Source organism: Ranitomeya imitator, chromosome 1 (genome assembly GCF_032444005.1).
Source record: "Ranitomeya imitator isolate aRanImi1 chromosome 1, aRanImi1.pri, whole genome shotgun sequence".
Classification (NCBI taxonomy): Eukaryota; Metazoa; Chordata; class Amphibia; order Anura; family Dendrobatidae; genus Ranitomeya; species Ranitomeya imitator.
The window spans coordinates 778,040,071-778,061,194 of record NC_091282.1 but is presented as its reverse complement, the minus strand read 5'-3'; the positions used below and the strand labels follow the sequence as shown (position 1 = coordinate 778,061,194).

General features: G+C 46.7%; 1 protein-coding gene across 2 annotated transcripts in view; it reads left to right on the top strand.

Moving 5' to 3' along the window:
* Nucleotides 1-21,124, top strand: part of EML5 (EMAP like 5) — a 225,207-nt gene that overhangs the window by 133,071 nt on the left and 71,012 nt on the right. For both annotated transcript variants that reach the window (XM_069736471.1, XM_069736479.1), the window contains exons 2-7: nucleotides 7,081-7,240; nucleotides 9,668-9,766; nucleotides 10,144-10,212; nucleotides 13,218-13,403; nucleotides 15,757-15,892; nucleotides 17,401-17,602. In XM_069736471.1, coding sequence (XP_069592572.1) covers nucleotides 7,081-7,240; nucleotides 9,668-9,766; nucleotides 10,144-10,212; nucleotides 13,218-13,403; nucleotides 15,757-15,892; nucleotides 17,401-17,602 — 852 coding nt within the window. The remainder of the gene's footprint in view (nucleotides 1-7,080; nucleotides 7,241-9,667; nucleotides 9,767-10,143; nucleotides 10,213-13,217; nucleotides 13,404-15,756; nucleotides 15,893-17,400; nucleotides 17,603-21,124) is intronic.

Below are 21,124 nucleotides of genomic sequence, written 5' to 3'. Positions count from 1 at the left end.
TCCCCAGTATAGGCAGTCCTATGTGATGTCTGCCACAGAAGGTGTCAGCTCAGTATGGCGCCCGCTACCTCCTTATAAGCGAGGGACCACTCCCCCCAGACCAATAGGATCACCCGTATCTGCCCCCATCCCCCTATGATACCTGAGTGGGCTGAGTCATGTCCACGCTGTGCTCCAGGTACTGGAACGCACGCCAGGATCCCCCCATACCGCTGGGCTGCTGGCCGCTCGTCCCGGCGAAACCGGAAGTGCCGGCGCCATCTTGAAAATGTAACTTCCGGTGCGCCGCTCGCATAATGCGCTCCACCGCTCCAACAGTGGAACGCAACCCCTCCAGTACCTGGAGCGCAGCGTGGACATGACTCAGCCCACTCAGGTATCATAGGGGGATGGCGGCAGATACGGGTGATCCTATTGGTCTGGGGGGGAGTGGTCCCTCGCTTATAAGGAGGTAGCGGGCGCCATAGTGAGCTGACTCACCTTCTGTGGCAGACATCACATAGGACTGCCTATGCTGGGGATAACATACAGCCACTGCGAATATCCCTTACCTTACCTTACTTATGGACTTTTGAGCATTTATGGACTTTTAAGCTACCTCTAGGCCTCTTGGCCATTGAAACTCCCCTGATGAATCTCCGCGATTGGAGAAGAAACGCGTAGGGAGGTGTCTACCATATTACATACGGCGGGGGGTGTCCATAGTAGGGCTCACTTGGGCCTGTTCTTGTAAGGACAGGAGTTACTGCTGGGGCACGACAGGGGTTTAGGAAACAGGTCCCCCGTTCCCTCTGCTTTACCCTACAACTGTTGGACCCTCCCTGGGACCCTTCATCACTGGCATGGGTACCCTTCATCCATAATTGGTGAGATCAAACCAGTTTTTTATTAGAGCACGGTTTTCGGCGTGAGCACTTTTATTTGTATTTTGTATTGTTTTGTCCACTTTTTAATATTATTAGTAAAAGTTATGTTTTATTCCATTGGGCTATACTCTTCTAGCTGTGTTCTACTATCTACCCTAAGAGTTGTGCAATAGCTTGGTATTTTTAAGCTACAGCTGTCTCATTAATTCATTTCTACAAAACCTTCATCACACAATTCACATGCCAGAACACCTTAGAAAAACCAATGATTGAGAATATTTTCCTGCATTCCTGACAGAGTTCTTTCCCCGTCTTTGGGCTAAAAATATCAGATTCATCACACACACGGAAACTGATTCTACTTTAGAGCTAAATATCCTTACTTAGTCATGCACAATACCAGAGCGGCCGTTTTAGTTTGTTTCACTAGGTTTACCTGTCCCCCTCTGGGACAACCCAAAAACGCGGTACTCAGCGAAAGGAGGAGGGCCGTCTCAAACTAACCCTCCGGATACCTCTAGAAATACACATATATATCTATATATTCCTGAGTTACGCATCCTACCCATCTTCGATCACCTCACCGCGCCTGATTCTAACAGTGATCAGGAATTCAGGATATTTTGACTATAAAGAGAATTTAATCACTGGTCAATCCGGGGTGTCCGTCCCTTATGAGGTACGGTTCGAGAACTGGGCTCCCAACGGAACTACACCTCTATATGATTCCACCCAAGAATCACCCCACCATCGGGGACAAACCTCAGATCCTCTTTGCAGCAACAAACACTGGAAAACCACACCAAACGGTCAGTCTGAACAGTATAACTGCCAACATACCGTGGTTGTTGTGGGGGATGATCAGTCCCAATCCTTCACAATGGTATCTTGTAAAGTTGTGAAGAACAACACATGCTTTTATCACGCCATTGACATTGCCGTCACTCAGTTGAATTGCGGACTGAAGTACCTGCCATTTTTCATTGAGAATGCCGAATGAACACTCGACCAGACGGCGGGCTCCGGAAAGACGCAAATTAAAAATTTGCCGCCGGTAGTTTAGGCCTCTCCGTGGATAGGGCCTCATGACGTTCCATGATAATTGAAATGCCTCATCTGCTACCATCATGTAAGGCACCGCATCCAAATTAGCCCCTGGTATGTGACTTGGGGGTGGGAGATCCAAATCATTGTTGCGCAGCTGCCGACCCATAATGGAAGAACTGAAGACTCTAGAGTCTCCAGTTCTCCCATAGGCCCCAATATCTACAATTATAAACCTGTCGTTGCTGTCGACTAGGGCCAACAGCACTACAGAGAAAAACTGTTTATAATTATAGAAATGGGCCCCTGAATTCGCCGGCTTACGCACACGGATGTGCTTTCCATCCAGAGCCCCAATACAGTGTGGAAACTGGCACGTGTCCTGAAATCCTTGGGCAATACGTAACCAGTCTGCCATTTTAGGCTCAGGCATCACCTCTTGATGGAGTCTTCTCCAGATTTCCGAACATGTATCCCGCACAATTCCAGAAATTGTGGATTTTCCCAGTAAAAACTCTAAATGCAGTGCCGCATATGAAAGTCCAGTGGCAAGGAATTTAAAAGAAAACAGAGTATAATAATAATCTTTATATAGCGCTAACATATTCCGCAGCGCTTTACAGTTTTTGCACACATTTTCATCACTGTCCCAGATGGGGCTCACAATCTAGAATCCCTATCAGTATGTCTTTGGAATGTGGGAGGAAACCGGAGTGCCCGGAGGAAACCCACGCAAACACGGAGAGAACATACAAACTCTTTGCAGATGTTGTCCTGGGTGGGATTAGAACCCAGGACCCCAGCGCTGCAAGGCTGCAGTGCTAACCACTGTGCCACCGTGCCGCCCAAGAGTATGTTTTTTATAAAAAAAAAAAAAAGGAACACATTACAGTGTTATATGGGCAAAAACTACAATTAGATAACTAAGAAGCCATGTTTAATCAAACATTAAGGACATGCGATGGCTTTGATGTTCTATAAACTAAAATATTATAAAAGCACAAATGATGTTGAAGCTACGTAAAAATTTAATGATCTAATTATAAAAAGGGGTAAGACCATGAAAGTAAAAACATAATTTCTAAAAAGAGGCTTTCTACATACCGTAAGGTAAGGATAAGGCGCTCCTCTGCAGAAATAGATTTGCGCATCCTGGTGTCCATCTTGGTGATCCCTGATTGCAAAATCTCCAACAACATATCAAACGTTTGTATCCTCATCCGACAATAGTTGAAGAACTTGTCCGGATGTGTCCTCAGAGCAGCATACAGACGGTTGAAATGGCCTTTATTGATCCGTTGCTTCAAAAGTGGATGCACCCACATCCGTCTCCGCCTCCTCGGATCTACAATAACTGGGTATGGCTCCCCAAATTGTTGGGAAAGTACCCAGTTGTAAAGCACACGCTCTGTGGTGTTAAAAGTCAGTAGATCATACATGTTGCTCAGCAAGAAGAAATCCACCAACACAAGCAGGGACTGTACTGCATAGATTGGTGGCTGCCACCTGTTTTAGGGCCATTAAATAGTGTTCTTGATGATGATTTAAATTATTTTCAGGTAAGAAAACCGTTATATGTCCATTTTGCAAGCCTGCGAGAAAATTTCGCCATACGGATGCCATACAGATGTCACACGGATAATTTGATGCGAGGCAATGGCATCCTCGCACTGCACAGGGATCACTATTTTGGAAACATTTGTGCGATTCTCGTCCGTGTAAAACGGACCGTATTATTATACGTTGTGTGTCTCCCCGGCCTTAGGGAGAGTAGCACCTGGGACGAACTCAATAGCGCAGTCGTAATCTCTATGGGGTGGTAGAGCTAGCGACTCGACCTCCGAAAATACCCTCCAGAAATCCTGAATGGCTTCAGGTAGCTCCCTCTTCACAATAGCAGTGACGTGAACATTACAACATTTACATTAACACCCCTGACCCCAGGACCTTATAGTACTAGACGACCCGTCCAGCAAAGGATTGTGCATCTTTAAAGGGAACCTGTCACCCCCAAAATCGAGGGTGAGCTAAGCCCACCGGCATCAGGGGCATATCTACAGCATTCTGTATGATAAGCCCCCGATGTATCCTAAAAGATGAGAAAAAGAGGTTAGATTATACCCACCTGGGCGGGCGGTCCGATACGGTGGGCGTCGCGGTCCAGGCCTCCCATCTTCATAGGATGATGTCCTCTTCTTGTCTTCTCTCTGCGGCTCCGGCGTACTTTGTCCGCCCTGTTGAGGGCAAAGCAAAGTACTGCAGTGCGCAGGAACCGGGAAAGGTCAGAGAGGCCCGGCGCCTGCGCACTGCAGTACTTTGCTCTGCCCTCAACAGGGCAGACCAAATACGCCAGAGCCGCAGCGTGAAGACCAGAAGAGGACGTCATCTGATGAAGATAGGAGGCGCCGGACGGGACCGTGACACCCATTGGACAGGACCGGGACCGCCCCTGGGTGAGTATAATCTAACCTTTTTTTCTTTTAGGATACATCAGGGGCTTATCTACAGCATTCCAGAATGCTGTAGATAAGCCCCTGATGCTGGGGGGCTTAGCTCACCCTCGATTTTGGGGGTGACAGGTTCCCTTTAACGAGGGTAAGCCCAGGACGACTGGGAAAGGCAATAACAAAACTGGCAGAACTAGAGATCCCAGAACTGCACAATGTCAAACACAGAAAGCTAACAAGGCACCAAGCCAGCACTCTTAGCGGATAACACCGTTGTCCAGCATGGACTGGGAGGCAGGTGCTGGGTAATAAAGGGTGATGCAATCACCTGACCTAAGACAAACCCAGCACCAGAGGAAAAAGCCAGCAGCCTGAAAACCACAACAAGATGGCGGATGATCAAAACGAAATAGATTCTAACTCTTCCTGTTGTTGTGCACTTATCCAGTGTGACAGGGTTCTAAATTCTACTTCTTCCCCCGGTCTTGTGTATGTTCTAGAGCTCTGCATATTGCTTCTTGCCCCGGTTTTGTGTATGTTCTAGAGTACTGGATATTGCTTCTTCCCCCAATCTTGTGTATGTTCTAGAGTACTGGATATTGCTTCTTCCCCCGATCTTGTGTATGTTCTAGAGTACTGGATATTGCTTCTTCCCCCGATCTTGTGTATGTTCTAGAGTTCTGCACATTGCTTCTTCCCCTGGTTTTGTGTATGTTCTAGAGTACTGAACATGGCTTCTTCCCCCGGTCTTGTGTATGTTCTAGAGCAGAGGTCCCCAACTCAAGGCCCACCAACAGGTCATGTTTTCAGGATTTCCTTTGCATTGCACAGGTGATGCAATTATTACCTGGGCAAGACTAAGGAAATCCTGAAAACATGACATGTTGGTGGGCCTTGAGGACTGGAGTTGGGGACCTCTGTTCTAGAGTTCTGGACATTGCTTCTTCCCCCAATCTTGTCTATGTTCTAGAGTTCTGCACATTGCTTCTTCCCCCGGTCTTGTGTATGTTCTAGAGTTCTGCACATTGCTTCTTCCCCCGGTCTTGTGTATGTTCTAGAGTTCTGCACATTGCTTCTTGCCCCGGTTTTGTGTATGTTCTAGAGTACTGGATATTGCTTCTTCCCCCGATCTTGTGTATGTTCTAGAGTTCTGCACATTGCTTCTTCCCCTGGTTTTGTGTATGTTCTAGAGTATTGAACATTGCTTCTTCCCTCGGTCTTGTGTATGTTCTAGAGTTCTGGACATTGCTTATTCCCCCAATCTTGTCTATGTTCTAGAGTTCTGGACATTGCTTCTTCCTCCGGTCTTTTGTATGTTCTAGATTTTTTGACATTGTTTCTTGCCCTGGTTTTGTGTATGTTCTAGAGTACTGGATATTGCTTCTTCCCTCGATCTTGTGTATGTTGTAACGTTCTGGACATTGCTTCTTCCCCCGGTTTTATGTATGTTCTACTATGTTGGACTTGTGTCTTCCTCCCAACTTTGTGTATCTTCTGGACATTGCTTTTTCCCCCTGGTTCTGTGTAAGTCCTATAGTACTGGACTTGCCCCCAGTCTTGTGTGTACTCTTCAGTGCTGAACATTGCTTCTTCCCCCGTGTCTTGTGTATGTTCTAGAGCAGAGGTCCCCAACTCCAGTCCTCAAGGCCCACCAACATGTCATGTTTTCAGGATTTCCTTAGTCTTGCCCAGGTAATAATTGCATCACCTGTGCAATGCAAAGGAAATCCTGAAAACATGACCTGTTGGTGGGCCTTGAGGACTGGAGTTGGGGACCTCTGTTCTAGAGTACTGGACATTGTTTCTTTCCCCCATCTTGTGTATTTTCTAGTGTGCTAGACACTGCTTCTTCCCGCGGATCTTGTATGTGTTCTAGAGCAGAGGTCCCCAACTCCAGTCCTCAAGGCCCACCAACAGGTCATGTTTTCAGGATTTCCTTTGCATTGCACAGGTGATGCAATTATTACCTGGGCAAGACTAAGGAAATCCTGAAAACATGACATGTTGGTGGGCCTTGAGGACTGGAGTTGGGGACCCCTGTTCTAGAGTTCTGAACGTTGCATCCTCTTCTGGGTCTTGTGCATGTTCTGGACATTGCATCACCATCCACGTCTTGTGTGAGTGTTCACTGTCCGATGCTCGAGAATCCTGCTCGCTTTCCTTGTTTAGCTGTGGATCGTCATTTCTTGTCCGTGCCATTATTCAGTGCAGACTTTAGGAGCCTCCTGGGAGGAATAATCTGCAGTAATAGATGTTCTCTGTGCTCCTTGTTAATGTTTATCTGTCTTTTACTAATCTATTAACCATTTATTCTAATGAGTCTGTGGTGCTGGGAGGCGCTGGCCGCCATTCCTACAGGTGGTGGCTTTGTAAACCTAACACTGTAGGGAACCTGCTGTCTGTATTACATATTAACAGGCTATGCTTTTGCCAATACATTGAGTCAAAATATTCCTCTCGCATCTCCTGATCAAGAGCTAATCCTAGAAACCTCATACTCCGCTCCTGAGGCTGATAGTGCCGCATTGCCTCATGTGAGTCTGCTGTATTATTTACGGGGGCATGCATCTACCATCCTATGTCTTTTTACAAGTTGATGGCGACCCCCATACTAAACCATACGCAGCTCCCCTATACAGGCCTGGTTACAGTTGCTTTCTCTTGGTGTCATTCGTTACTACTGTATGTGAGATCAGTCGCTGAAGTTGTATCTTCCATTGTAGTTTGGCGCTGCACCCCGAGAGGCTGCTGGTGGCTACTGGGCAAGTTGGGAAGGAGCCATATATCTGCGTGTGGGATTCGTACTCCGTGCAAACAGTCTCCATCCTGAAAGATGTTCACACTCATGGGATCGCGTGCCTGGCATTTGATCTGGACGGTCAGGTGGGTGCACGTCTGAGATATACTGTAACCTGTATGTACAATGTATGGGGGCTTACCCAATTTAATATAGTTTAGGAGATTAGTCCTCGTAGTGCAGGGTGTTAGTCATCATGGTTCAGGGGGTGGCTGCTAGCCATTGGTGGGTGCACAGGGTTTTGCAGCTTTGCCATTGGTGGGTGCAGGGGTCGTCGACTGCTCTCCATTGGTGGGCGCTGGGGTTTTTGCTTCTCTGCCATTGGTGGGTGCATGGGCTGGCTGCTCTCCATTGGTGGATGCAGAGGAAGGCCAGCTTCTCTCTATTGGTGGATACAAAGTGGGCCCAGCTGCTCTCTATTGGTGGATGCAGAGGGGATCCAGCTGCTCTCTATTGGTGGATGCAGAGAGGGCCAGCTGTTCTCCATTGGTGTACATGGGGAGAGCGTCTGCTCTCCATTGGTTGATGCCTGGGCCAGCTGCTCTCTATTGGTGGATGCAGAGTGGAGCCAGCTGCTCTCCATTGGTGGATGCAGAGGGAGGCCAGCTTCTCTCTATCGATGGATACAGAGTGGGCCCAACTGCTCTCTATTGGTGGATGCAGAGGGGGGTCCAGCTGCTCTCTATTGGTGGATGCAGAGAGGGCCAGCTGCTCTCCATTGGTGTACACAGGGAGAGCGTCTGCTCTCCATTGGTTGATGCATGGACGAGCTGCTCTCTATTGGTGGATGCAGAGTGGAGCCAGCTGCTCTCCATTGGTGGATGCAGAGGGAGGCCAGCTTCTCTCTATTGGTGGATACAGAGTGGGCCCAACTGCTCTCTATTGGTGGATGCAGAGGGGGTCCAGCTGCTCTCTATTGGTGGATGCAGAGAGAGCCAGCTGCTCTCCATTGGTGGATGCAGAGAGGGCCAGCTGCTCTCCATTTCTGTACACGGGGAGAGCGTCTGCTCTCCATTGGTTGATGCATGGGCCAGCTTCTCTCTATTGGTGGATACAGAGTGGGGCCAGCTGCTCTCTATTGGTGGATGCAGAGGCAGGCCAGCTGCTCTCTATTGGTGGATGCAGAGAGGGCCAGCTGCTCTCTATTGGTAGATGCAGAGGTGGCCAGCTGCTCTCCATTGGTGGATGCAGAGAGGGCCAGCTGCTCTCCATTGGTGGATGCAGAGGGGGTCCAGTTGCTCTCCATTGGTGGATGTAGAGAGGGCCAGCTGCTCTCCTTTGGTGGATGTAGAGGGGACCAGCTGCTCTCCATTGGCGGATACAGAGGGAGGCCAGCTGCTCTCTATTGGTGGATGCAGAGGGGTTTCAGCTGCTCTCTATTGGAGGAGGCAGAGAGGTCCAGCTGCTCTTTATTGGTAGATGCAGAGAGGCCCAGCTGCTCTCTATTGGTGGATGCAGAGGGGGTCCAGCTGCTCTCTATTGGTGGATGCAGAGAGAGCCAGCTGCTCTCCATTGGTGGATGCAGAGAGGGCCAGCTGCTCTCCATTTCTGTACACGGGAGAGCGTCTGCTCTCCATTGGTTGATGCATGGGCCAGCTTCTCTCTATTGGTGGATACAGAGTGGGGCCAGCTGCTCTCTATTGGTGGATGCAGAGGCAGGCCAGCTGCTCTCTATTGGTGGATGCAGAGAGGGCCAGCTGCTCTCTATTGGTAGATGCAGAGGTGGCCAGCTGCTCTCCATTGGTGGATGCAGAGAGGGCCAGCTGCTCTCCATTGGTGGATGCAGAGGGGGTCCAGTTGCTCTCCATTGGTGGATGTAGAGAGGGCCAGCTGCTCTCCTTTGGTGGATGTAGAGGGGACCAGCTGCTCTCCATTGGCGGATACAGAGGGAGGCCAGCTGCTCTCTATTGGTGGATGCAGAGGGGTTTCAGCTGCTCTCTATTGGAGGAGGCAGAGAGGGCCAGCTGCTCTTTATTGGTAGATGCAGAGAGGCCCAGCTGCTCTCTATTGGTGGATGCAGAGGGGGCCCAGCTGCTCTCCATTGGTGGATGCAGAGGGGGCCAGCTGCTCTCCATTGGTGGATGCAGAGGAGGTCCATTTGTTCTCTGTTGGTGGATGCACAGGGGGGCCAGCTGCTCTCTATTGGTAAATGCACGGGGGAGGCCAGCTGCTCTCTATTGGTGGATGCACAGGGGGGGCCAGCTGCTCTCTATTGGTGGATGCACGGGGGGGCAGCTGCTCTCTATTGGTAAATGCACGGGGGAGGCCAGCTGCTCTCTATTGGTGGATGCACAGGGGGGGCCAGCTGCTCTCTATTGGTGGATGCACGGGGGGCAGCTGCTCTCTATTGGTGGGGGCATGGACCTGCTGATCTCCATTGATTGATGCAGGTGGCAGTCCCTAATAGCACTGGAGTTGGTTTGTCTTGGTGCAGGCACACTGCTCCTCACTGTGTAGGAAATGTAACCATGACCTCTTATCTCTTCTCATCTTGCCTCTTCTCCTCCATGCAGCGTCTGGTGTCCGTGGGCCTCGACTCCAAGAACACGATTTGTGTATGGGACTGGAGGAAAGGGAAGATGCTCTCTATGGCTCCGGGACACACTGACCGGGTATGGGGGTTTATCTAGGGGCGTATATAAGAAAGTGGGGGACACCCAACAGACCAAAATCACAGTCCCCATATATCTGATGGTGATATTTGTATAATTGCAAGCTAGTGTTCTAAGTAATCAGATGCAGGTCGCCATTTCCTATTCCAGTGCTCTCCAACCTGTGGCTCTTCAGTCCTTGTAAAACTATAACTCCCATCTTGTCCTGACAGGCTGAGCTGGACATTAACAGGTTGGAGATCACGTCTTCAGCCTATATGTTATCTTCTGTAGATGTGAGGGCCCCGCTTCATGCTGGCACTGTGGCCCCTGCTCATGGAGCCGTGTCTTGTGATGCTGTCTGCGTTATGTCTCACTACTATCCGTTTTTCTTCCAGATTTTTGACATCTCGTGGGATCTCTATCAGCCGAACAAGCTGGTCAGCTGCGGGGTGAAGCACATCAAGGTCTGCATCAACACTGACGTGGATTGCTTGGGTTCTAGTCATGAATCATTTGGGTCACCATCTGTAATATATTTATGGCACACTGGTTATTATTACCCTTCTTGCTCTGACAGTTTTATCTTTTTCTGCTATACAATATGCTGCCTTTCCAGAGTGCACAGACTTGTTTTATGCCCCATATAACTCCAGTGTTCTTGACTCAAGTGTCCCGATGTGGTTCTGTATATACCCCTGTGCCTCTCATCATGGGGGGTAACTGGCTCCTGTCCTGCCCTCGAAGTTCTGTCCTCACCTCCTGCTCTCCTCCACAACGTGCCGCCAGATAATCAGTGGGACACGTTCTCCACAGACAGCACCACTTGAGTAACATTTCTCTGCGCTGTTTACTCTGAATTATTTATCTGATAAGATGAATTATTTATAGAAAGATAAATAATTAACTTCACATCGAGGCTGCGCCACCGAACCGGGACACAAACTCCCCCCCCCCCCCTTATTCATTACCAAATAACGGGAGCAAAGTGCGGGGAAAGACGTGCTAAGGAGGCATCCACCGCTAGGAGACCCCCGTCGCTAGATATAAACCCGCATTGTAGCATCACCGGAAATAGAAAGATACTAAAGAATAAGACTGAAATCTGTGCTGGTTCTAAAGATCGCTACACAGTGACCCCACCAGCAGAATGGTGAGTGCAGCTCTGGAGTATAATACAGGATATAACTCAGGATCAGTAATGTAATGTATGTACACAGTGACTGCACCAGCAGAATGGTGAGTGCAGCTCTGGAGAATAATACAGGATAAGTATTGTGTGTACACAGTGAGTGCACAAGCTGACATGAGACCACACACCTTATATTATAGTACCAGCCGATCTTTTACTGCTGACAACCATGTCTGCACGCCATATATGAGAGGTTGTCAGCCCCGCCTCATGGTGATGACATAAGTGATATAATTACAGTGTGATCAGATGATAATACATGATGTGTGTATAACTGGACTGTTGGGAGCCGCACCTCTCTGTACACCCCAACATATACAGTGCCTTGCAAAAGTATTCGGCCCAGTGGACCTTTTCCCACATATTATGCTTCAAACATAAAGATACCAAATGTAAATTTTTGGTGAAGAATCAATAACAAGTGGAACACAATTGTGAAGTTGAACGAAATGTATTGGTTATTTTACATTTTTGTGGAAATTCAAAAACTAAAAAGTAATGATGATAAATATAATCCACCTGTGTGTAATAAAGTCTCCGTATAAATGCACCTGCTCTGTGATAGTCTCACGGTTCTATTTAAAGCACAGAGAAGACCAAAGAACACAACAGGCAGGTCCGTGATACTGTTGTGGAGAAGCTTAAAGCCGGATTTAGATACAAAATGATTTCCAAAACTTTAAACATCCCAAGCAGCACTGTGCAAGCGATCATATTGAAATGGAAGGAGTATCATACCACTGCAAATCTACCAAGACCCAGCCGTCCCTCTAAACTTTCATCTCAAACAAGGAGAAGACTGATCAGAGATGCATCCAAGAGGCCCATGATCAGTCTGGATGAACTGCAGAGATCTACAGCTGAGGTGGGACAGTCTGTCCATAGGACAACAATCAGTCGTACGCTGCACAAATCTGGCCTTTATCGAAGAGTGGCAAGAAGAAAGCCATTTCTCAAAGATATCCATAAAAAGTGTTGTTTAAAGTTTGCAACAAGCCACCTGGGAGACACACCAAACATGTGGAAGAAGGTCCTCTGGTCAGACGAAACCAAAAGCGAACTTTTTGGAAACAATGCCAAATGATATGTTTGGTGTAAAGGCAACACAGCTCATCACCCTGAACACACCATCCCCACTGTCAAACATGGTGGTGGCAGCATCATGGTTTGGGCCTGCTTTTCTTCAGCAGAGACGGGAAGATGGTTAAAATTGATGGGAAGATGGATGGAGCCAAATACAGGACCATTCTTGAAGAAAACCTGTTGGAGTCTGCAAAAGACCTGAGACTGGGGCGGAGATTTGTCTTCCAACAAGACAATGATCCCAAACAAAGCAAAATTTGCAATGGTTAGTTCACAAATAAATGTATCCAGGTGTTAGAATGGCCAAGTCAAAGTCCAGACCTCAATCCAATCGAGATTCTGTGGAAAGAGCTGAAAACTGCTGTTCACAACGATCTCCATCAAACCTCACTGAGCTCGAGCTGTTTGCCAAGGAAGAATGGGCAAGAATTTCAGTCTCTCGGTGTACAAAACTGATAGACATACCCCAAGCGACTTGCAGCTGTAATCGCAGCAAAAGGTAATGCAACAAAGTATTAAGTTAAAGGGGACGAATAATATTGCTGCCCCACTTTCCAGTTTTTGAATTTCCACAAAAATGTAAAATAACCAATAAATTTCGTTCAACTTCACAATTGTGTTTCACTTGTTGTTGATTCTTCATCAAAAATTTACATTTGGTATCTTTATGTTTGAAGCATGATATGTGGGAAAAGGTTGAAAAGTTCCAGGGGGCTGAATACTTTCGGAAAGCACTGTACTTATTGATCCGACATGTTCATTTTCTGAGCTGCGCTCATCCTTATTTCCCATGATGTATCCATTGTGGCGAGATTAAACCATCCGATGTTCCCTTCACCCAGCAGAGCGGAATCGATCCGTCATCCTCCGTAATTGGAGGTTTTGCTTTCCATAGTGCCGGCTCAGCTCGTGCGCAGCTTTGTGGGCTCTGATCCATTTAGCTCTTATTTGTGGAGGAAATCTCTCCTAAAGTAATTACCTCGGGGCCAGACGCTTTGTTATCAGGTTTAGATGAATTATATGGAAGGACTACTGCTGCTGCCACATGAAAGATGGTGAAGTGCGGGGGCCCCTAGTCAGGGGGTGATTGGGGGAAGAGTATATGCCGTTGTGTCTCTATTGGGGTTACGCTACCTGCTGTCCCTCTACAATTGTGGCTATTCGGTTCTGATGGATTATGCCCTTTTTCTCCTTCAGTTTTGGTCTCTGTGCGGGAATTCGCTGACCCCGAAGCGCGGCGTCTTTGGGAAGACGGGTGACCTGCAGACCATCCTGTGCCTGGCAGGTGCGAGGGACGAGGTGACCTACTCCGGAGCGCTGAATGGAGACATCTATGTGTGGAAGGGGATGAACCTTGCTAGGACCATCCAGGGAGCGCACACGGTGAGCAGCGCTGCCATCCGGTGCACACGGGGTGTGCTGAAACTTGTAGTCCTCCACGAGAGCCACCCCTCCAGTATCTAGAGTAGATCGCCATCTGAGGAATCATTAAAGGGCTGTCGTCCAGTTTCCTGTAGACAATAATATATTTGTCAGCTTGAAAAATTATGCAATTTGCAAATATATTTTCAAGATCTCTGCTTTCTGACAGTGAAAAGAAACACAAACAATTGGACTCTATATAGCTAGCACAAGTCTCTCGCCTGCCCTGTAATGTTCTTTCTTAGTTTTGCTCACTGAGGATTGCCTGCGTTGATGCATTAAGATACAGATTCAAAAAGCAGAAATAGCTAATCTTAGCCAGAAGCATTCTTGTACTTGCTTCTCTATCAATAGTAACCAACCTAGTAAAAATTAGTGGACAAATCCATATAGCTACCACAAAATGAGTACCAAGTACCCACAGACCACTATATCACAAATACCATAAAATCAATAAAGTTTATTGAAAACCAATTAAAACTTGTACATAATACCATGTGAGTTTTGTCAAAGAGAATTAATCAAGATTCCATGAGGCGCGGAAATATCACATCTCACCATGTCATATTGAGCATTGAAGTACCCTATAATAAATAAGTATAACTCCCATATAAGATTCCCAAAAACATCCTTAAAGGTAATTGCATATATATTGTTCCCGGATGATGAGAATGCAGTATATAGTATAGTAATCAGATACTGTGAGTGGATCAATGCTTACCCATGGTTGTGTGCCGCTGCCCAGGAACGCCCCGACGCGCGTTTCGCCCGTGCTTTCTCAAGGGGAGTGTGTTCCTACCCCCACCTTACCTCATTAAATACCCCCTGAAAAATCAGGCCAGTCAGTAAGATGTCCGCATGCCAAGACGCTACCGCCAAATTCCTAACTGTGTCGGCTCGGGTACTCATTTCCGGCGCGCGCTAGAGGAAATCCCTCTCAGACGTCATGACGCGCACCGGAAGTTATTTGAGACCTTCGGCGACGCAGAGGAAGAGAGGCGAGCGACTGCGCATGCGTGTACCGGCGCCATATTTAAGAAGCTCTAAGGAGGATGCCATGTTTGTGTGCCCCATGCCGAAGGAAGTGCGCCTGCGCATACGAAGCGCCATTTTTAAGAAGTCCATAAGCGGATGCCATGTCGCAAAGCCCCCGAATGTGAAGGAAGGAAAAAAAGTGTCCATTCACCAACACCGCACCGAGCAAAGCAACACGAGACATGGAGATCCCTTGTAAGTATCTACACAAAGAAAGCCATTTCCTCCCATTTCTACACCGAATTGAAGTCTATGTAAGGGAATAGGTTATCTATAATTTAAGAGGATCCCTGCATATCCTCATCATCCGCACAATAAAGAAGAAATAGAGTGAACTGTAATATAAAAAAGAACATTCACAAGGAATGTATATGTGCCATAAACATCATACGTAAAGACAGATCATACAAAGTACAAATATATTAACCAAAAACAAGTGAACCTAAAAAATAAATAAAATAAAATAAATAACGGCTCAATCCCCAGAGATTCCCGAGAAAGGAAACCACATATTTAACTATGGACATCTTTCTCCGAGAATCAACAGAGAAAGCCCGTATACACCATATATGAATAATTATTGTAATTAAACCCAATGTAAAATATTATATATATATAAATTATCCCACATATCATCTGCATAAAACATATACAGTTATTATTAGTATGCACAAAAATAATAAACATTATACAATTAAATTATCCCACATATACATACACAAACACCATTAAATATACATATCAACATTATTCTAATTATCAAATACTCTTTCTTCTTCTGTGCTTCTGTTCTTTACTGTATACGATCCTTCTTCCTATATATCCATCCGGACCATGCCCATCATCCATGTGCAAGACTTGTCAAATAGTCCAGATACATATACTTAATTAATAACCATTCCCGTACTTAATAGACTCTTCAAGGTGTAGAAGGAAAAACGAGGGGGGAGGGGGAAAGCCAAGAGTAATTCTTCTTTAGATGAAGATCAATCACCCAAACCTCACTTTAAGCAAGGGATGATCCTACTAATAAAAACAAATGAACAAAGAAGAAAATTAATTAAAAATACACACATAGAAAATGTTAAAAAACAGGGATTACAACAGGGATTGTAACAAACCCTCAGCTGTGTGAGAGGGGGGATGGGGAAGGTTAGTTTCTGCACGGAGTGACCATAATAATCTCTATATCTGAGCAGAAATCCCACGAGGAAACCAGTAACTTCCATCCGGATGAGATCCCCCCCCCCCACTAATCCGTTAACCCTTTCTCTTCCAGGCGGGGATCTTCAGCATGAATGCCTGCGAGGAGGGATTTGCCACTGGTGGACGGGACGGCTGCGTGCGTCTGTGGGATTTAAACTTTAAACCTATTACTGTTATTGATCTCAGGGAAACAGACCAAGGATATAAAGGTATAGCGGAGCCTCTGAAAGAGGCGGGGGGGGGGAACGAAAATGTCACGAACATCCAAAATAGTTGAATATGCAAAAGTCCAGCCAACTAAATAGATGCACATGGATGGACACAGCCGGATTGGTCATATGGTTCAGTGTGAGGGGGCGCACATAATACACCCTATTACTTGTTCTGTAGGGGCGATGCTCTCATCGTGGTCAGTTCACCTCAGTGGGATCTGAGATGTCTCCGCAGTTCCCATAAGTGAAGGAAAATTTCCCGTCTGTGGCTGAGAATGAAGTCATATCTCTCCACTGACCCAATTTTTTATGACGCTGCAGATGGCAGCCGCCCAGGGTCTGTGATTACACAGAGCGCCCCCTGGTGGAAAATGCGCTCCCTGCGGCTTCAGGAAATGGATTAAGTTCCTTCATGAGCGATTCATTATTTCATAATGGCGCCATATTTTAATATATTTTTGTAGAGATGTCTGAATCAAATCACAGGATACTTTAGCGGTCAGGAATCTGCGAGCCTCCTCCGAGCTGCTGGAGACCTCGGCTCCTCTTGTGATTTGATGATGGTGATGCATTGTGGATGTCCACACATAGGAGGAGGTCCGCTGGGCTCCCATCAGGCAGCTATTGACCACCGACGTGGCCCCTGGACCTGGGTATTTGCAAATTGATTCGCTTATCTCCAGGTTTGGCGATGGTGTGCTTTTAATAACTCAAAGCTGGGTGTTGGCCATATGCCGCCATTCATCTAGCCCATACTCCCTAATCATGTGTATGGTGGAGCTTTCCCAGACTCCTGCCTCGGTCTGTAAAGATAGTAAGTATGTTTGACATTCCAGATTCTGGGACAGCTGGGAGGAAATCATGATGTCCTCCATAATTATTTGCACCACACAAAATGTTTGCGGCAGAAAATAAATGCTGTAGGGTTTTTTTTTATTGATCTTTTGACCACCAGGTGGCACTATTATGAGAGGTTCTTAAAGTGTTATCCGGAACGGTAATATTAATGGCCTACCCTTGGGATAGGTCATCAATGTCTGATCGGTGGGTGTGCGACACCCGGCACCCCTGCCGATTAGCTGTTCCCGGTGTTAGTGGAGGCCGCAACTGCTTAGTTACAGATCTACATGCACAGCTCCATTAACTGCATAGTGGTCACGGCCAGGTACTGCACATTTGCCGTCTATTTAAATCAATGGAGCTGTGTTGTGCAGATCCATAACTAGGCCGTTGAGACCTCTGAAAACAATGGGAGCTGCTGATCGGCGGGTTCGCCGGGTGTTGCACTCCCATCAATCAGACATCGGATAGGACAGGGTGAGAACGGTGCCGTGCACAAGAGACAATTACCTGCCTGTTAGTGCCTAGATACATTTTTTGTTTTTTTTTGTAAAGTCCCAGATATCACCTTTAATTTTACAGCTGTTATACTTTGTGCCTAATATTACAAGTAACCCGTATTAGCACATGTTGCACCCCTTTAATGTCGCCCCTTGTGCTTCCAGGTTTATCCGTGCGCAGCGTGTGCTGGAGGGGAGACCATATACTGGTGGGGACTCAGGACAGCGAGATCTTTGAGGTTGTGGTGCACGAGCGGAATAAACCTTTCCTGATAATGCAGGGACACTGTGAGGGCGAGCTCTGGGCCCTGGCCGTCCACCCAACCAAACCGCTGGCGATTACCGGGAGCGACGACCGATCGGTCAGGTCTGCAGCGTCTGATTGTCGTGTGTGTGACTGTGCGGATATTTACTACTAATAACACTCTATTTATTAGTAATAATAGTATCAATGTATCTATTAGTAGTAACATTGGCTATAATAATAGTAATACTGTATCTAATAATAGAAATAATAATAATAGTAACAATGTATCTATTAGTAATGATAGTAATGGATATAATAATAATAGTAACAATGTATCTGATAATATATATAAATAGAGTACAATAAATATTTACATGTGGGTGAAGTTTGGGCGATTTCCTCTTTGAATGGTAGATAATCCTATAGACCAGTAGTCATTAATGTGTTTCCTCCTAAGTTTTGTATCTGAGGGTCTAGGAAAACCTGAGTAGTCACCAATAGGGTTGAGCGACCTTGACTTTTTTAGGGTCTCTTTCCCTCCCTCTCCCTCTCCCTCTCCCTCTCCCCCTCCGTCCGTCCCTGAACTGAAAAGCTGGTGTTACACAGTGCAAATCGCTACAGCGCACAAGCGACAACATGGCGATAGGCGTCCACGCCCCTAAAACCTATGTCATCACTCTGCCCACGCCCCTTCATTGGCTGAAAAAAATGGCGCCAAGCGCGTCATACGAAACGCGACTTTGGCGCGAAAGTCGCGTACCGCATGGCCAACCCCACACAGGGATCAGGTCGGGTTTCATGAAACCCGACTTTGCCAAAAGTCGGCGACTTTTGAAAATGAACGATCCGTTTCGCTCAACCCTAGTCACCAATATTACTATCATAGCTCTGACAGGGGTTGTCACTCAGCTTCTCCATAGTCCTGAATGGCAGGGATAGTTATATAGGAGTTATTCAGGGATGGATTTCTACTTTAGTTTTGTATCTGGGAAAGCTTGAAAATCACCAGTGTTCCTACCTCAGCTCGCATAGTAGTTGTCACCCAGCTTTTCCTTAGTCCTGAATAGCAGATATGCCTATATAATAATACAGGGATTGGTTTCTACCCTGATTTTGGATGTGTGAATCGGAGTTGCTATAAAACTACAATGTTGTGATTCCATGGGGATGGTCACTGAGTGTGCCCCTCTATCAGTGATATGAGGGGGCTTATCAATGTGCGACTAGTCAGGTGTTATATTCACAGATCTGGACAGCAGGGGAACCACCATTACGGCTATTATTGCCGCTGCAAATGTCATCACCCAGCTTTCCCGCATACAGCTGCCTGAATGTAATTATTAGGCCTCTGTTGTCCTCCATTTTTTGGGGGGGCTGCACCTCGATGCTGAGTCATGAGGACTGGAGTTCCCCCCTGATCCATCCTTAATTTGTAATGAATTCTGGTGCTGTCTCCAGATCATTAGTGAATTGGCTCCGATCCACCAGGAGATGATCCCGAGTAAAAGCCTCCTCCATTATCCTGTCACAATCTCTCATCAGAATGCATCGTATTAACATAAGCAATGGACGCATTGATCGTCCCCCCAAGAGCCACACTCCCTTCATTCTTCCAGTATGACATGGAATACAAGTCACCGCTTTGTTTAAAGTCACAGAAACTCCATATTTGTGAGTTTATATAAGTGATCCTCTCGTGATTACTGTGGGCCCCCAATTCTCAAAGCCAGGGCCAACCTCTGGGGTGTACGACCACAAAGACTTTACCCACTGCCCCTGAAGGAGGGTTACAGATGACCTGACACCCCAGGCGTGCGACTACAGCAACTACACCTATTAATTATATAGATGTATTATATATTGTATAGCTCTGTTATTAAAACACCTGGTGGTAATATGTGGGCACTATATGGTGTTAGTGGGCACTGTATGGAGGTGTAATGTGGGCACTGTATGGAAGTATAATGTGGGCACTGTTCGGTGTTAGTGAACACTGTATGGAGGTGTAATGTGGACACTGTATGGAGGTGTAATGTGGGCACTGTATGGAGGTGCTATGTGGACACTGGAGGTGTAATGTGGGCACTGTATGGTGTTAGTGGGCACTGTATGGAGGTGTAATGTGGGCACTGTATGGAAGTATAATGTGGGTACTGTTGGGTGTTGGTGAACACTGTATGGAGGTGTAATGTGGACACTGTATGGAGGTGTAATGTGAGCACTGTATGGAGGTGCTATGTGGACACTGTGGAGGTGTAATGTGTGTACCTTATGGTGTAATGTTGGCACTGTATGGAGGTGTAATGTGAGCACTGTATGGAGGTGTAATGTGGGCACTGTATGGAGGTGCTATGTAGACATTGGAGGGGTAATGTGGGTACTGAATGGAGGTGTAATGTGGACACTGTATGGAGTGTAATGTGAGCACTGTATGGAGGACTAATGTGGGCAGTGTATGGAGGTGTAATGTGGACACTGTATGGAGGTGTAATGTGGACACTGTATGGAAGTGTAATGTGGGCACTGTGGAAGTATAATGTGGGCACTGTTGGGTGTTAGTGGACACTGTATGGAGGTGTAATGTGGACACTGTATGGAAGTGTAATGTGGGCACTGTGGAAGTATAATGTGGGCACTGTTGGGTGTTAGTGGACACTGTATGGAGGTGTAATGTGGGCACTGTATGGAAGTGTTATGTGGAGGTGTAATGTGGGCACTGTAGGGACGTGTAATGTGGGTACTGTATGGAGGTGTAATGTGGGCACTGTGTGGAGATGTAATGTGGACACTGTATGGAGGTGTAATGTGGGCACTGTATGGAAGTATAATGTGGGCACTTTTGGGTGTTAGTGGACACTGTATGGAGGTGTAATGTGGGCACTGTATGGAGGTGTAATGTGGGCACTGTATGGAGGTGTTATGTGGGGCACTGTATGGAGGTGTTATGTGGACACTGTATGCAGTGGGGAAAATATGGTAAACATGTGATACATTGCCGATTTTGCTAGTTTTCCCACCTACCAAGTTTGGAGAGATCTCTCACCTGTGAGAATTTAATAATAAAATCCAGAAAATCACATCTTATGATTTTTACATCATTAATTTTCATTTTAGTGCATGCAATGCAATAAGCATTTGATGCAATAGAAAACCAGAACTTAATATTTGGTACAGAAACCTTTGTTTGCAGTTACAGAGGCCAGACGTTTCCTGTAGGTCTTGACCTAGTTTGCACACACTGCAGCAGGGATTTTAGCCCACTCCTCCATACAGATCTTCTCCAGATCTTTCAGGTTTTGGGGTTGTCGCTGGGCAACATTGAGTTTCAGCTCCCTCCAAACATTTTTTTATTGGGTTGAGGACTGGAGACTGGCTAGGCCACTCCAGGACCCTGAACTGCTTCTTATGCTGGGGTCACACTAGCAATGAATATGGACGAGTGCTATGTGATAAAACATCGCATAGCACTCAGACCAGTATTCATCTATGGAGCAGCTCCCATGTTGTTTTTTATCTTGGCCGTTTACAACGTGCGAGTGAAATTGCAGCATGCTGCGATTGTCACCGACACTCGGCTGAGACTCAGCTCACTTGCTCCCATATAAGCCTATGGGTGCAAGTGAGACAACGCACATCACTCAG